The 18,342-nt window shown below is 36.6% G+C and overlaps 1 protein-coding gene across 2 annotated transcripts in view; it reads left to right on the top strand.

Annotated features, from left to right (window-relative positions):
- Positions 1–18,342, top strand: part of ACBD6 (acyl-CoA binding domain containing 6) — a 202,588-nt gene that overhangs the window by 65,809 nt on the left and 118,437 nt on the right. For both annotated transcript variants that reach the window (XM_055582860.1, XM_055582861.1), the window contains exons 4-5: positions 1,131–1,213; positions 17,143–17,248. In XM_055582860.1, the coding sequence (XP_055438835.1) occupies positions 1,131–1,213; positions 17,143–17,248 (189 nt within the window). The remainder of the gene's footprint in view (positions 1–1,130; positions 1,214–17,142; positions 17,249–18,342) is intronic.

Raw genomic sequence — 18,342 nt, 5'->3', positions numbered from 1 at the left:
AAACCTTTAAGTATTGCAAGAGATGTGGGCTTTTGAACAGGTTGTAGTTTGATCTTTCAGACAATAATATTACAACATCCAAGTTCACTGCTTCCACATACATGTTTTCAGTTCAGTCGTTCAGTTGTGTCTGACTCTTTGCGACCCCATGAACCGTAGCACGCCAGACCTCCCTGTCCATCACCAACTCTGGAGTCCACCCAAACCCATGTCCATTGAGTAGGTGATACCATCCAACCATCTCATCCTCTGTTGTCCCCTTTTCCTCCCGCCCTCAATCTTTTCCAGCATCAGGGTCTTTTCCAGTGAGTCAGCTCTTAGCATGAGGTTGCCAAAGTATTGGAGTTTCAGCTTCAACATGAGTCCTTCCAGTGAACACCCAGGACTGATCTCCTTTAGGATGGACTGTGGTTGGATCTCCTTGCAGTCCAAGGGACTCTCAAGAGTCCTCTCCAACACCAAAGTTCAGAAGCATCAATTCTTCTGTGCTCAGCTTTCTTTATACATGTTTTGGAAGAATCTTATTTTCAAGTTTATCTTAACTTTCTGCTTTTTGAGAACACAGAGGAACAGAGCCTACTAAAACTTGATTTTGGAAAGTGTTTCCATACGTTTACTTTTTTTTTTTTTTTAGATCTCAACCTTCTTTCCGCTCTCCCTTCTTGCCAACTAAAAATATTTTTTTAATTTTTTATGGTTAAATTTTAACTTTTATTCCAGCTTAGTTTCTTATTTGGGAACTTTCATTTTGTTAATTTAGATATGATTTTCCTGATCACATTCAGGTCTGGTATTTATATTCCGTATTTGTTTTCATTTTTCCACACTGAATGCCTGTGTTTTTTTATAGTGGAAATAGCTAACATAATCAGCTAGGGGAATGGCTTTTAGGTGGCTCCAGAAGGCAGCAGTGGAATAACCTTAGCTTTCTAGGGGGTATTCGTTCATGACCTAAGCGTCCTCTTGCCTTGTGATGCCACCCTAAAATTTTCACTTAGGGACTTGGAGAAATGGTGGATCATCAAATACTTAGTGTTCCTTAGCAGAGTATTAGTTTGTAACTGCTGTAAATGCACATTGCTTTAATTCATGTGTCTTTTTCTACCTCTCTCCCCTTCTCCCCTCTACAGTCACCAGAGAAGAAAGGAAAAGAAGCAAATATGGGATTTGGTGGGCCAGTTGTTAGTTCTCTGTATCACGAAGAAATCATCAGGTAAATTCTCTTCTTGTCTTTAATAATAGGAGTATGTACATATATGTGTATGTGCATATATGTGTGTGTGTGTTCATTTAATCCTTAAAACTTTCATTTGAAGAACTTTTTCTTAACATGAAACAGATTTGGTGTTATCTCTCGAAGGATAATAAATGGCAGGAAATAAATTTTTATGTGTGTCATTTAAAAAATCTGTGTCTGAATCAGTGTCAAATAATAACCTTTCTCCCACATAAGTAGTTCATAGGGCAAGGTTTTGTGTCTCAAATCTAAAGCTATGGATTTTGGTTGTTGTTCTTATTAGTTTTCCTCAAAATATCATTATTTCTTTTGAATGCTTTAATTTTTGTAGTTTATTTACTCTAGTTTTAAGTTAAAAATCATTTTGGAGTGTAAAATGGCACACTATGGAGAACAGTAGGGAGGCTCCTCAGAAAATTAAACAAAGAATTACCATATGATCCAGCAATTATTTCTGGTTCTGTAGCCACAAGGATTGAAAACTGAATTTCAAAGATATATTTGCATACCCATGTTCATAGCAGCACTGTTCACAATAGCAAAAGGAAGAAGGCACCTAATTGTCCATTGATGATGAATGGATACACAAAATGTGGTATTACAGATAATGGAATATTATTCAGCCTTAAAAAGGAAGGAAAATCTGACACATGCTAGAACGTGGATGAACCTTGAGGTCACTGTGCTGAGTGAAATAAGCCAGTCACAAAAGGATAAATACTGTATGATTCTACTGTATGAGGTATCAAGAGCGGTCAAATTCATAGAATCATGGTTGTCAGGAGCTGGAGGGTGTCAAAAATGTGGAGTTGTTTATTAAATGGGTGTAGAGTTCTAGTTTTACAAGATAAAAAACTTCTGGACACTGGTTGCACAACCATGTGAATACACTTAACACGACTAAGCTGTACACTTAGAGGCGGTAAAGATGATAAATTTATGCTATGTATTTTTTACCAAAATTTAAACATTTTTAAAGGTCATTTTGTATTATTTAACAAAGGTTTCAAATTTTATATGTTATGTATGAAATTTCTTGGACAATCATTTTCTTTAAACACTGTATAAATCAGGAAAAGGATTTGGTCCTGCCTTAAAGCAGGTGACATATTCTTCTAAGATTGTTGCTTTATAAGCAAAAACACAAAACTGGAACTTCTGATGCTCTTACCCTTTCTGCATTATCTGAACTTTACTTTTCTTACTTATTAACATGAAATAAATGAGCTGTAATTTTCACGTGGAAATTGAGTTTGCCTAAATTGAAGGGAAATATCTATCTTCAGAGAATGAAGAGGAAATTGTACCAAAATTTTATGCTTCACTCTTTCAAAAGAGCTGTTGACATTATTCACCACATAAAGAAGTAACAATAAGAATTCCCAGGTAGAAGGAAAGCTATTGATACCCCTATGAATCAAAAACTTTAAATGCTCATAGTTCTGGTTAATGACCAGATTCAAAACTAGGGGTCCTGTCTTGAATGTATTTGCATAGCAAGCACGTTGTTTTTACTTAGACTAAATGTTTGTTTGGGATGAGATAGTGGAAGCCTGTTGGAGATTTGAGGGGGATAAAGATAACCTTTTAAGAACGCTACTGACCTGGAGTATATTTGCCACCATGATTCCTTTGAGGTACTCTGAGGACACTGAGAAGCCCCTACAACTTTGAAGAAGCACAGTTGAAGAAAACATTTTCAGAGTTTAACACCTTCTTTCCCTTAACCCTTATAGATTCAGAACATGTTTTGGGGGTTCTTAATTTGTATATTCTGTACTTAGAGCTTCTAAAAAAATGGCATATTATAACCTTAACCCTACTAATCAAAGTTTATTAAATGTTCAAATTAAGTCAGTAAATCCTGAAGAGTCATTTTTCTAGGAGGGATGGTTAGTCATTCTTTCTCTGTGTGAGCGTCGTCTTTTGTTCACGCCTTTGTTGTAACATTTATGACATTATGCTGCATTGGATTATACTTTAAAAAAATTTATCCTTTCTGCTGGACTTTTAGTCTTCAGAGAGCACACATAGTCTTTTATCCATCTGGGTATTCTCAGTAACTGGGGAAGTTCCAAGAACTTAGTAGGTACAGAGTAAAAGTGTCCAGAGCTTGGGAGGTATCCACAGCTCCTTCCCCCGCAGAGCTGAGAGTTTGGTGACTGTACTCACACCCATCATAAAGTGCAGAGCTGCTGGTTTGGTTTCCTGTGACATGCCCATCCTCACCTCTTCTTCTAAAGAAATGTACAGGCCACTTTCCTAGTCAGATAATAAAATGGATATCGTTTCTAAACTTTTTTTTTTAATCACTATATTTAACTTTCTAATAATATCAATCACTTATCTATAAATAGTGATTTTTATTTTGTATACTGACTTCTTTAAGGGCTCCCAGACTCTAGTGTTTTTCAACATGACACATTGAATACAGTTTCTTTCATAATATCTAGTGACATGACTGATCACAGTAGCTCTGCAGAACAGAAAGCAATCAAATGTACTCCAATTGATGTGAGAGTAGATATATGGGTAATTAGAATATTCCTGCTGCTGCTAAGTCACTTCAGTCGTGTCCGACTCTGTGTGACCCCATAGGACGGTAGCCCACCAGACTCCCCTGTCCCTGGGATTCTCCAGGCAAGAACACTGGAGTGGGTTGCCATTTCCTTCTCCAATGCATGAAAGTGAAAAGTGAAAGTGAAGTTGCTCAGTCGTGTCCCGACTCTTCGCAACCCCATGGACTACAGCCTACCAGGCTCCTCCGTCCATGGGATTTTCTAGGCAAGAGTACTGGAGTGGGGTGCCATATTCCTAAGATAGAGTTAAACTGAACTGGAAAAGTTAACCTACCTGCCTATCCTCTGCCTAATTCCTACAGAAGTGACTCTTAGATTTAAGTCAGTATTTAGAATTTTGATCATGAGAAGCAATGATAAAATAATGTAGCTTTATTTTCAAAAAGTAGACATTTTAATTCAACTCAGCACACATCTATTATATGAGTCTAAATGAGACAAAACATTGTGGGTATTTGTGCTGCTGAGCTTCTTCATTTTTGAATAGTTGTTTTTGGTATTTTTGGCATCTACATTTGAGTATGTTTAATAAACCTTACTGATTAATTGAGTGAAATATGAACCTCTGTCATTGGCAAAAGTTTTAGTCTGGCCTTATTTCATTGTTATCTAAGTATTAGTCTTTTTATGATAGGATTTAAATCTTTGTATTCTGGAACATATTGTTAAGATACGAAACAGTAAGGAATATGAGTGTGAGAGAGCCATTGAAAGCCTTCCTTTTAATTATAAACAGTAATTTTGTTACTACTACAGCAGATCAGAAATCACAGAAACTAGTCATATTCTGATTTTAGAGAATTTATCCTATAATGTAACAGAATTCCAGTATAACAAAGTAGATTATGATAAAAACTACTATATACTAAAACATTGGGTTACTCCATTAAAGGACTAGAGTAGTCCCTATTGTTTGTTCAGTATAAGAATTTCTTTGATTTCCTTCATCAGTGTTTTGTAGTTTTCTATATGTAGGTCTTTTGTTTCTTTAGGTAGACTTATTCCTAAGTGTTTTATTCTTTTCATCACAATGGTGAATGGAATTGCTTCCTTGATTTTCTTTCTGTTTTCTCATTGTTAGTGTACAGGAATGCAAGGGATTTCTGTGTATTAATTTTATATCCTGTAACTTTACTATATTCATTGATTAGCTCTAGTAATTTCCTGGTAGTGTCTTCATGATTTTCTATGTAGAGGATCATGTCATCTGCAAACAGTGAGGGTTTTACTTCTTTTCCAATCTGGATTCCTTTTCTTTCTTTTTCTTCTCTGATTGTTGTGGCTAAAACTTCCAAAACTACGTTGAATAGTAATGGTGAGAGTGGGCATCTTCGTCTTATTCCTGACTTTAGGGGATACGCTTTCAATTTTTTGCCACTGAAGATAATGTTTGCTGTGGGTTTATCATATATGGCTTTTATTATGTTGAGGTATGTTCCTTCTATGCCTGATTTTTGGAGGGTTTTTATCATAAATGGATGTTGAATTTTGTCAAAGGCTTTCTCTGCATCCATTGAGATAATCATATAGTTTTTATCTTTCAATTTGTTAATGTGGTCTATCACATTGATTTGCGAATATTAAAGAATCCTTGCATCCCTGGGATAAAGCCCACTTGGTCATGATGTATGATCTTTTTAATATGTTGTTGGATTCTGGTTGCTAGAATTTTATTGAGGATTTTTGCATCTGTGTTCACCAGTGATAATGACCTGTAGTTTTCTTTTTTTAATGACATCTTTGTCTTACATTGTTGGTGGGAATGCAAACTAGTTACAGCCACTATGAAGAGCAGTGTGGAGATTCCTTAAAAAACTGGAAATAGAACTGCCTTATGACCCAGCAATCCCACTGCTAGGCATACACATCAAGGAAACAAGAATTGAAAGAGACACGTGTACCCCAGTGTTCATCGCAGCACTGTTTATAATAGCCAGGCCATGGAAGCAACCTAGATGTCCACCAGCAGACAAATGGATAAGAAAGCTGTGGTACGAGACAGCAAAAGAGACACTGATGTATAGAACAGTCTTATGGACTCTGTGGGAGAAGGAGAGGGTGGGAAGATTTGGGAGAATGGCATTGAAACATGTAAAATATCATGTATGAAACGAGTTGCCAGTCCAGGTTCGATGCACGATACTGGATGCTTGGGGCTAGTGCACTGGGACGACCCAGAGGGATGGTATGGGGAGGGAGGAGGGAGGAGGGTTCAGGATGGGGAACACATGTATACCTGTGGCGGATTCATTTTGATATTTGGCAAAACTAATACAATTTTGTAAAGTTTAAAAATAAAATAAAATTTAAAAACAAACAAACAAAAAAAGAAAGCTGTGGTACATATACACAATGGAATATTACTCAGCTATTAAAAAGAACACATTTGAATCAGTTCTAATGAGGTGGATGAAACTGGAGCCTGTTATACAGAGTGAAGTAAGTCAGAAAGAAAAACACCAATACAGTATATTAACACATATATATGGATTTTGAAAGATGGTAATGATGACCCTATATACGAGACAGCAAAAGAGACACAGTAAAGAACAAACTTTTGGACTCTGTGGGAGAAGGCAAGGGTGGGATGATTTGAGAGAATAGCATTGAAACATGTTTATTACCATATGTGAAATAGACCACCAGTCCAAGTTCGATGCATGAAACAGGGCACTCAAAGCCAGTGCACTGGGACAACCCTGAGGGATGGGATGGGGAGGGAGGTGGGAGGGGGTTCAGGATGGGGGACACATGTACACTCATGGCAGATTCGTGTCAATGTATGCCAAAAACCACCACAATATTGAAAAGTAACTAGCCTCTAATTAAAATAAATTTAAAAAAATGCAGTTGCAACAATAAAAACAGGCTACTTGTTGAAGTTTATAGAGTCAAATTTTGCTTGTACTTTGGTGAAATTTATTATCTGGTGTTTTATTTTTCCAAGAGAAAATTTTTCTTTAATTGAGATTAATTGGTTTCTTGGCAGAATTATGTTCAACTGAGGTAAAAGTGACAGGAGGAGTCCTTTTATAGTTTTAGAAACATCAAATGATAATCTTGCATGAAAGGAAAAGCTTTCTTCTATAGAACCATTGTTTTTTTTTCTTTTGGACCATTGGTTTTTTAAAGGAACATTAAAATGTATTTTGAATGTGTTTTTGAGTACTTTAATATATAAACTTCTAATTTTTCCCCAAATTTTTGAAGATTAGGAAAATCATTATCTAATGAATCCATTTACTAAGGCTTGGTCTCCAATGTTGTGGCAGTTTCCTGACAAAAATAGTTTATTGTAGATTGTAGATTATAAGGGCCCATTTTAGTTTTATTGTAAATGTTTCTGAGCCAAGGGCCACTGGGGCCAGTTCTGAGCTTGCTCCCTGCCTGTTTTGGTTCTGACCTTTATTTCCACTCTGTCACAGAAAATGACAATATAATGTCAAAGGTACAGATCTCTGTGTTAATATTTCACAGCCCTGAAACCAGTTTCTCATTCTGAAGCTAGTTCATTGTTCTGTGGTATAATGGAGGGGATATAAGGTGAGGCTAATTAAGTACAAAAAGTTATGGAACCAAATTGCTGGAATTCAAATGCTGGTTCCATCTCTTTTTAGCTCTGTGACCTTGGACAAGGTATTTATCTCTAAAATGGGGATGATTATACTACCTTTCTCATATGGCATTTTTGTGGATTATATGAATATTTATACAGGGCATCCTAGAATAGCATGTGGCACAAAATAGGTTACTTTGTAACTATTAGTTTTATTCGTATTGTTGTGAACATAGAGTCCCCCCAGGAGAGATCCAGGGCACAGGACTGATGGCAGGAGCCAAAAACACATGTCAGGACCTAACTGTGGAGTTAGGTACAGGTCCTTTGCTTTTGCAGAAGAAAATGACAAACCAGGAAGGGAGAGAGCTGTGTTTGGAACTATAGAAACAAGAGAGTAACAGGTCTTGTGACTCACGGTTACTCTAGTCTTGAGATCAGTTGTGTTTCATTTAAACTGCTGCTGCTGCCGCTGCTGCTAAGTCGCTTCAGTCGTGTCCGGCTCCGTGCGGCCCCATGGACGGCAGCCTACCAGGCTTCTCCGTCCATGGGATTCCCCAGACAAGAACACTGGAGTGGGTTGCCATTTCCTTCTCCAGTGCATGAAAGTGGAAAGTGAAAGTGAAGTCGCTCAGTCGTGTCTGACTCTTAGCTATCCCATGGACTGCAGCCTACCAGGCTCCTCCATCCATGGGATTTTCCGGGCAACAGTACTGGAGTGGGGTGCCATTGCCTTCTCCCCATTTAAACTACAGACTGGCAGAAAAAGCTCTGGTTAATAAGTATAAGGCTTTGCAAAGAGTCAAATGCTTCTGCAATGCATATACTGACTCACTAACAAGTAATCACTTTCAGTGACTTGTATAACTGAGAGGGTTTTACCTAGAAGTTGGCACAAAAAGTGAGAAATTAGGGCATGATTTAAAAATACAACAAATGAAACGTGTACAATATCCAACCCACCCTGCAATAAGATTTGATCTTCCTGGTTATATTCTGTAGTTTGATGCTACGTAATCTGTCAGAATTTTATTAATCCCACTTACACAGGCAGCCATCTGGACCTTCTCTAAGCAAGACCAGACCAGTATACAACTGAAATGATTGATGGGCTCTGGAATTGATTAGTTGTTCTGTGAGACAAATGAACTGTTTTGGCAGAAAATACCAGAGGTCACTGCAGTGGTCAGACACAAAAGCCTGTAGAATTCTAAAGAGATGCTTTCATCATTGACTTATAAAGTTAAAAATTTTAAACTATAATAGATTCTGAAAATATTTTAGAAATATTTTTTCATTAGTTGCTCTCTAGACCTGAGTCTAAAGTGGTAGACTGTAAGTATATATATATACATGTATATATATATATATATTTAAAAACTAGAATAAAGTGCTAATTTTATGCTTTAATTTTGTTTCTGGTGAAAATATGAACTGGAATAAAACTAATGTAAAAGCCAGTCACTTATACATAAATTGTACTCTAAAATTTTCCTGAAAGAGATGTGATTGGAGAAAAATCTACAGCATATATGGTTTTATTGTAAGTGATTTATAAAACCAAATAGTATGAAATTCCATGTAGTTATTTATTCAAAGCTTCACATTGTTATCAGCTTTTAACAAATTTGTTTAAGACTCTGAAGCATCCAGAGTATGCATTACACATATTTTGTACTTAAAAAGTTGAGTATTTGAATTTTTATGCTTTCAGTAGGCTACGTCACTCTGGGATAATACTGTCCCACTGATATCACTGCTGTTAGCACCAAAAAGATTCTCCTGATAGTTAGTAGTGAAACTCTTCCCTATTTCACTGTGTTGCCTAGGATCAACATTGTGTTAACACTTTGGTGATGGGTGATAAATTGAATGACATATGTCTTGTTACATTCTGCTTATTCTTTGAGGACTACACAAGTGTGTATAGGCAAGTGGGCAACTCTCCCTTGAGAATGTGATTGCTCAGAATGAACTTGAGTTATGGATTTATTCAGCCTGTAAAACCTCAGCTGGCATAAATAATTGAGAAAGCAAAGGTTTGTCTGTGGTGCATACCTCAGGGACTCATGGCTCCCTTCCTCCTCTCTACCTCCCTTTCTTATGAAAATGATCCCAGTTGCACTCCTAGATAATAACACACCAAGCAATTAAAAGCCATGGGTGGCTGGAGAGAGGAGAAAAGGTTTAGTTAATGAGCTTTTCCTCTTCCAGTGCCCATGAGAGCCTCAGGAATGACAAGGCGATTAGAGCGAAGAGATAATTATAGATTATGTGAAAATGGGTCCCTTGGGACGAGCAGGTCTTGACATAAACAGTAACTGTTGTAAGAGTCTCCTGGCTCTCATATTCACCCTTTTCTTAGTGCTTTATTTAGCTCCTGTGTGCTCAGTGTCATGATGCCAACCAAGCATATAGGCAAGTCCACCTGTTTGCAGATCAACAGCCCTTTCTGAACAAGAGGTCATTCATCAGCTAAAACCATCATCTTCTCTTCCTCTCCGCCTCTTTTCTTTCTTTTTCCTTCCCCCTCATCCTTTCCCCCACTTTGTTCTTCTTCTGTCTCTTCCTTCTTCTAATCTTTTCCTCCTCTCTTTCTTATATCCTTATCCATATGTAGTACCTTTGAAATGCTAGGCACTTAGTCTTAAGTCTTACAAAGTTTAGTGTGTGTGTGTGTGTGTGCGCGCACACACACACACTCACAAGTATAAAGACACATTAGTTATGGATGTACTATGTCTATTATAATAAAAGCTAGTCATATGTATTATAGATAATATAAATAAATGTTTTCTTCTATTAAATGCTTTACAGATATATTAAAGAAAGATATCTTTAAAATGTTAGCAAAGATGTCAGTTTTGTGTGATAGACAGTCATCTTCTCAATGAATCGTTATCAGCTGTTCTCTCAATGCTGAAAGCAAGCAATTTTGGTTCATTTCATTGCTTTGCAATTTATGAAGTCTTTGCTAATTGCATTGTATATATTAATAAATGCTGGTGTTTATTGAAGTTTGAATTCTGTATAAAAAAGACATTATTACATGATTTACATGGTTCTACTTTTCAATTTTTATCTAATACAAAATTTTATATATTCATTAGATAAATATTTTTAACAGTATCATGTAAAGTATGCCATTCCTAGGCCTAGACATTGGTCTACCCTCTTTCTCATCTTCTAACACATCAGAAATTCTGTTTCTTCATATTCAAAATAATTCAAATTCATCTGCCTCTCATTATCGCCACTATCACACCTTTTGCATTAACATCACTATTCTACATCTCTTGGCCAGGACACTACAGAATGATTTGCAAACTGGATTCCTCACTTCCCTTGCTGTCTCCTCCAAATTTATAAATCAAATCCCCAATCCCTTTCCTGCTTAAAACCTTTAATGATTTCCCATAACACTTAGGTTAGAATTTTAAAATCCTTAACCTGTCTTGCAGGGCCCCTCACCATCTCATCTGATGCCAATTTTCCCCTTCCCAGTTGTTCACTTTGCTCCAACCAATTGGCCTATTTTATTTCCTTGAAGCTTCAATTAATATTTGTTGGGTGAATTGATTGAGAGTATTATATAAAAGTATGAAAAATGATTCTACTTTACAACATATGCTAAAATCTTAAGCGAGTAATAATGTCAGCTAACATATATTGATCACTTATTATATGTTAGTAACCATACTGCATGTGTTATATATATATATATTATTCCACTTAATCTTCAGAATGATCCTATGAGACGTAGGTATTGTAAATATCCCTGTTTTACAGATGAGGAAACTGAGGCTCAAAGAGGTTAGGTTACTTGCCCAAGGTCACAGGGTTAGCAATTCTGCTCTTAAGTGCTACACTGTATAGCTTCTGAGATGTTTGAAGAATCATTGTAATCTCCAATTACTGAAATTGAATTTGATAGTTGTTATTATATTAATATAGTGAGTATCTTCAGTTTACATTTTTTAATTAAATTTCTTTTCCATTTAGTGTTTTTAAAAATGTGCCTCACTGGTATAATTAGAGACTGTAGTCTTTCATTTATCAATATACTGATGATGATGTTTCCCTTAGATTAATTGTTTTTATTGATTTTAGACTTACCTTAATGGTTGAGAATGTAACTCATCTCTATAGCCAAGAGATTCTATAGATTTTTCTGATGTGGGCACTGGTTTTAGAGGAATTGATCAGAACTGAACTACATTTTTCTTATGGACACTTAAAGTATCAGAAATTTTCAATCAACTTTTTTAGAGTTAAGCAGGTTTTAACAGGTGAAAATGCATTTTTAGTAACTAGTTATTTTTTTTTAATATAATTTATACCTAAATAACCTTTCCAGTATAACAAGTTATCTATAAGAAGTACCTGGGGCATTGATCTCTTCTTTGTTATTGTTTGCTTGAAAAAAATACGAGAAAAATATGTTAAAAATGTAAGTGGTTTCATTTGAAGGGACTCTTATCGAAATATGTAAGATAGTAAATAGAACTTTTTATTTGAGGCTTGTAACAATTTTCTGGTCCTAGAACTAAACACACTGCATATGTAACCCAGTCAGAAAATAGTTATTACTTGGTGAAAGTTACAACTTGGTGCAATGCAGGAGACCCAGGTTTGATCCCTGTATCGGGAAGATTCCCTGGAGAAGGAAATGGCAACCCACTCCAGTATTCTTGCCTGGAAAACCCCATGGACGGAGGAGCCTGACAGGCTACAGTCCATGGGGTTGCAAAGAGTCGGACATGACTGAGTGACTTCACTTTCTTTTCCTTTTATTCTGTTCTTCAAGATCCTTTAGTCACTTAGCTGGTTTGTCAGTATATTCTTCAAGCCCAGGTTGTAATGTCAGCTCTTCTGTGATGCCTTCTTTGCTCATCTTCGGTTGAGTGGCCCATTCCTTGCTTTGGGCCTCTACTTTATAGAATATTGGGTTGGAGCAATGATATTTGAAAAACCTCTGCTGACGTAGTTCCTACAAGAATTTTGGAAGACTGTTCCCTTTTATATTTTTAGGATACCTTCTAAAATGTTTTTTAATAACTTTTTTTAGCTGTGCTAGGTCTTCATTGCTGCATGTGGGCTTTCTCTAGCTGCAGCGAGTGGGTCTGCTGCCTGTTTGTGGCGTGCAGGCTTCTCATGGTGGTAGCTTCTCTTGTTGAGGAGCCTGGGCTCTAGGGTGTGTGGGCTTCAGTGATTGCGGCTTGAGGGTTCACTAGTTGTGGCACACAAACTTACTGCCCTGTGGCATGTGGGATCTTAGTTCCCGGACCAAGGATTGAACCCGTGTCCCCCGCATTGGCTGGCGGATTCTTCACTGCTATACCACCAGGCAAGTCCCAGCATCTAAAATTTTTATTTAAAAGTTTAAATAATTGCAAAGGGCATAATTCCTGACATTTTGTAAATAATGGAATTTTAAAATAAACATTCATTTAGATGTATCCAACAGAATCTAAATACTATAACAATCCATTTTTTTAATGTATTTTAATTGGAATATAATTGCTTTACAATGTTGTGTTGGTTTCTGCTGTACAGCAGCGTGAATCAACTATAAGTATACATATATCCCCTCTCTCTTGAGCCTCCTTCCCACCTGCCTTCCCCTCAGGTCATCACAGAGCACCAGGCTGAGCTCCCTGTGCTATACAGCAGCTTCCCGCTGCTGTTTTGTACCTGACCGTGTGTATAGTCAGTGCTGACCCTCTCCTTGCCTCCGTTTCCACATGTCCATTCTCTGTCTGCATCTCTATTCCTGGGAATAGGTTTGCCAGCACCATTTTTATGCTACCGTTGAGGAAAATTGGGGAAACAATACCAGCTCTCTGTATTATTTCTTACAGCTACATGTGAATCTTCAGTTGTCTTGAAATAGAAAGTTTACTTAAAAATAAAATTCTGATCTTGATTTTAAAGTATATGTGTAAGGTCCTCTTTGTGTTTTCATTCATTCAATAAATTTTAATTATCTATTGGAATACTGTTTTAATGTCTGATTGCCAGTTGCTTGATAAATACAATAAGTTGAAATATTTACTGAATGTGTCTATTAAATAGTTAGATATCTGAGTTTATCCTGTAAGTGTGCTTTTTAATTCTATAAGGTCAGTGAAAAGTAAATAGACTTTAGATGGCTTGCCATGAAACCTAACTATCTAAAATAGTCTTTTGATAGGAAAATGCAGTCTTTGTAGAAAGTGGTGGAGATAGCATTTTTAGGCATGAGCAAGAATCTCATCTTCCTGTGACTGATGAAAGACAACCGTACTTAAACATCATCCCTCTCATCCATGAGTATGTGCCCTTACATTGCAAAAGAATGTCAAAGAAAGCATGTGTGTGTTTTCATTCCGATAAATGTATTTCCTGTCAATTTTAGGAAATTTGGAGTAATCTCAAGAAAGTCTTGCTGTCTTGTGCTTTGGATAATGTGGGACATTCTTGGGGGTATTCATGAAATAATTCATACTCATCTGTAGAGGATGGATATGATAATTTTATCACATTCAGCAGAGAAAAGGAGAAAGATAACTGGTAAGCATCAAAAGAGAAGATAAAGTGAGAAGATGTAGAAGGGCACTAACAATTTTTAAGGCTCTGCTATATTTGGAGAAGGCAATGGCACCCCACTCCAGTACTCTTGCCTGGAAAATCCCATGGATGGAGGAGCCTGGTAGGCTGCAGTACATGGGGTCGCTAAGAGTCAGACGTGACTAAGCGACTTCACTTTCACTTTTCACTTTCATGCATTGGAAAAGGAAATGGCAACCCACTCCAGTGTTCTTGCCTGGAGAATCCCAAGGACGGGGGAGCCTGGTAGGCTGCCGTCTATGGGGTCACACAGAGTCGGACATGACTGAAGCGACTTAGCAGCATATTTGGTTTGCACATGTCATTTCATGTAAGTACAGAGAAAAATTTCCTGTGGAAGACTGAATTAACTGGGAAATACAGAGGGAAAAAGATTTGTATACTGTACATAATCTTGTTGGGGGCAAGATACAAGATACACAAAGATGTTGCTTCTGATGTTTCTCCGTTTTGACCACTAGGTGGTGACATTGTATAAAGACAGCTTGGTTGCTGGCACGCTAGTCAAAACATGCATGACTTGGTGTTAGATAACTCTATTTAAAAACTAAGCCCAAGAGTATCACTTAATTTTTTTTATTATTAGTCACTGAGCTTTGTAACACATTCATGGTGATTTTATTGACTTTCCCATTTTATATTTAATTTACATTGTGTACTCTACCCTGAAGTATTTTATAAATACTTCTATGTACCTAACATACTTAGTAATGATAAACTACAGTTGATAAGCAGGTATACAGATGAAAAAAATGCCCTGACCTCCAAAAACTTCACATGCCAAAACAAAATAATTGATATAAAGGATACATATTAAGAAACACTGAGAATATATTAAGCAATAGAAACATGTTAAATAAGTTGGTATTTTATTTACTTTCTTACTGCTTATGGCATAGGTGTACATGCCCATTTAGGATTAAGGAAGAAGGGCCACCCAGAAGGTCCTCCCATTTCTGAATAACCCTCCAGTATTATTGGGTAAGGGTAACCTATATCCCAAGGATCCTCCATACTTTCCTTTCTGTGCCCCACCACCAACTCCTCATTATTTTCTATTCAAAACAGTTGGTGAGAAGTGTATTTTTTATTATGACTTAAAATGGCACAGTACTTTATCTCACAGTTGAAGTTGCTGCCTATTGAATTAAAGGGGTCTCTGTTACTGTATCAAAGGAAACTAGGCCCCTCGTATCCCCAGGTCAGAATGCTGAATGCACTTTTTTCATAGAAAGTATTTTTTGTGATAGTTAAATATAGCTAAAATAGTATTATATGAAGCTTTAATTAAAAAAAATCAGACTTATCCTTTTAGGGGTTTTGGTCTCAGACTTCTCTATCCCCCCCTACCCCGCCCAGAGTAAATGATCTGGAAAAGCATTTTCTCTTCTGCAAATGAACATTTTCCAGAGATGATACTTTTTTTTTTAAAGCATGATTTTTTTTCCTGGAGACTTAGCTCATTTTCTCTAGCTTGAGGTGGACTGTTTCTCCACTGTATTCTGATCTGCCTTTTCAAAGATCCAGCTTCACATTATGTTAATAGTGTATAGATTTGGGGAACTTGTCTGGTGGTCCATCAGCTAAGACTCCGTACTCCCAATGCAGGCGGCCCCGGTTCCATCCCTGGTGGGGAAACTAGATCCCACATGCTGCCGCGAAGAGTTCGCTTTCTGCAACTGGAAGATCCTGCATGCCACAGCTAAAGATCAGAGATCACATGTACTGCAACCAAGCCAGCGCAGCCAGATAAATAAATGAAAACAAATACAGTTTTAAACTGTATAGATTTTAATCATTTCAGCTATACTGCACATGTACTGAGCACAGAGTTCCTTGCTTACCCTTGTTATCTGCTATAAACAGAATCTTGCCCAGTGCCTTGCATGTAGTAGGTTTTCAACTAAATACATCAACTGCATAAGGAAACCTTAGATGGTAAACGCCACAGGACTGTGGTATGAGTTCATTACCACTGACTGGGAAGTGACTTTTTATATGGTCAGATGCTTTAATTTCTGATAAATGGAAGCTATGGCCTTACATTTATCAAAAATACTAGTTATAATTTTGGGAACTCAAATTGCATTCTTTTATGCCTGTTTGGAAAATTAAGCCCACATGTTGGACAGTTTCATTATTAATATTCCAAATTACCGATCCTTTGAGGACCTCATTGAAACTGCCCATCCGCCTGTTCCCCCTGCTCCCTGCCAACACATTCATTAAAATGTATTATGCATTTGCACACATAATTCTGTATACTGTTTTAGAGGACTCATAGACCTCATGTCAAGAACTTCTGCTTTAGATTCTGCAATAGATTACAGCTTACTAGTTGAAGATGAGGCTTGATATAATAGAAAAGTAGAAAAATGGACTATCTACAAAATCAGTTGATCTGAGTGAGTTCTAGCTCTTATTCTACCTTTGATATATGTGATGCTATTTGACAGATCATATAATGTCTCCATACCTCTGTCTTTATCTGTGAAGTGAAGCTGTCGGATAAGAGTAAGTTAATTAGTACACTGACGTACTTAGAGTAGTACTGGGTGTATAGTATGCTTCCCAGTCTTTATTTGTATTATCTCATGAAGGATTTCCAAATTTTATGATGCTGTAATTATCTTTCCCTTAAGAAAATTACTTTGGTGTGCATGTATGTGTGTGTGTTGTGTGTGTATTTGTGTATAATTTTTAAAAACTTGGATAGCAACCAACTTATTCTGTTTTTCTCTAATAGAAGTAGTAAGTTTGTTCCGATCCTTTGCTGCCTCTATGCTGGCAATGGAAAATGACCTTCTCACTGCAGTGCTGCAATTGAACATTCTGAGTCAGAGGATATATGTTCCTGTCAGTGTGTAAAAGCAACTGGGGAGAAAAAAAGCATTGAGAAAATCTACTCAAGATGTTTTATTAGTGTACTAGTGTAACTTGTTAAAGCAGATGAAGCTTTTCTCTATAATTATAGTTGCTAAGAACCTTAGGCTTTTCAGAGATTGGATGTATTGTATTACTGAAAATCCACTATTGTTCATGGGAAATTCTTTATAAAAACAGATTCCATTAATGTTTACAGCAAACAGATTGTATTAAAAATATGTAACTTTTCTGTGTTACATATTAACACAAAAACTTTTTTTTTTAACTCCAATTAGGGAAGAAGACAAAGACATATTTGATTACTGCAGGGAAAACAACATTGACCATATAACCAAAGTCATCAAAACAAAAAACATGGATGTGAATATGAAAGATGAAGAGGTATGAAACAAGTATATTGTCCTTTGCCCAGTAACTATATTTCTAGAAAACTGTCAAAATCTTGGTCAATCCAGTTATATCAATGCAGGTCCACTATTTAAAGGGGTCCTATAGTATTTTGTAAAATATATTACTTATTGATTTGTTTTGTGAATAAAACTGTTCACATATTGAGCTTAAACTGTCCCTGAATTATAGTTGTTAAAAAAAAAAGGAGCAAAACTTGCTAATCACTTTGAATCATTTTTCTTTTTTTGAATCATTTTTCTCATTCTGTGATAATGCAGTAAAGATGATTTCAATGACCATCTTCAATCAAAGGTGGCAAGTGTTAGGAAGAAGACATGCAGTGATCATAGATAATGTGTAGAGTAGATAATTGACTTCTGTATTAAATGAGAGCTCTCTGTACAGGTTAGCCTTTAATATTATCTCACTTTTAGGCAACATCTTTCCTGTAATATGTTTTCAAAGACATCTGGAACTGAAAATGTAAGACTGTAACTCTACAGTAAAGGAGGACCAGTGATACTGGTCCCATCTCTCTCTCCTCACTCTCTTAACAAAGTTATTATCACAGCTATTAGTTTCAGTTTTCTTCTTGAATCACTATTGTATCAATGTTTTTATTATTGTTACAAATTATGTATAATTATGTAATATAGTCAATTATAATATGGTTATAATGTAACTATATTATTATGACTATGTAAATATTGTTTGCTGAGCTTTGGGCTGTACTATATGTATTAGTCAACTTTTGCTATAGCAAAAAAAGAAAAATTTCAGTAGCTAACAACATTTATTTATTGTTCATGTTGCAAAAGGCTTGGAACCAGTTGAGACTCTGCTGGGTTCTACTAGCCTGGTTTGTGCTCAGTTCATCTTGATTTCACCTGTTCTCATTTGAGATCTCATCCCAGCGGATAGACCCTGGGTGGGGCAGACAGAGCCAGATCCCACAAACACATTTAAAGCTTTCCTTGACTAGTGTGCGTCACATTTCCCTGTTTTCCTTTGTCTAAAACAAGTCACAAGGCCAAGACCCAGGTCAGTACAGTAGGAAGTCTGCTCTGATTACAGGGAAGCAAGGC

This window comes from Bubalus kerabau, chromosome 5 (assembly GCF_029407905.1).
Source record: "Bubalus kerabau isolate K-KA32 ecotype Philippines breed swamp buffalo chromosome 5, PCC_UOA_SB_1v2, whole genome shotgun sequence".
In the NCBI taxonomy this organism is placed as follows: Eukaryota; Metazoa; Chordata; class Mammalia; order Artiodactyla; family Bovidae; genus Bubalus; species Bubalus kerabau.
Note: the sequence above shows the minus strand (reverse complement) of the source record. Positions and strands in the feature narration are given on the sequence as shown.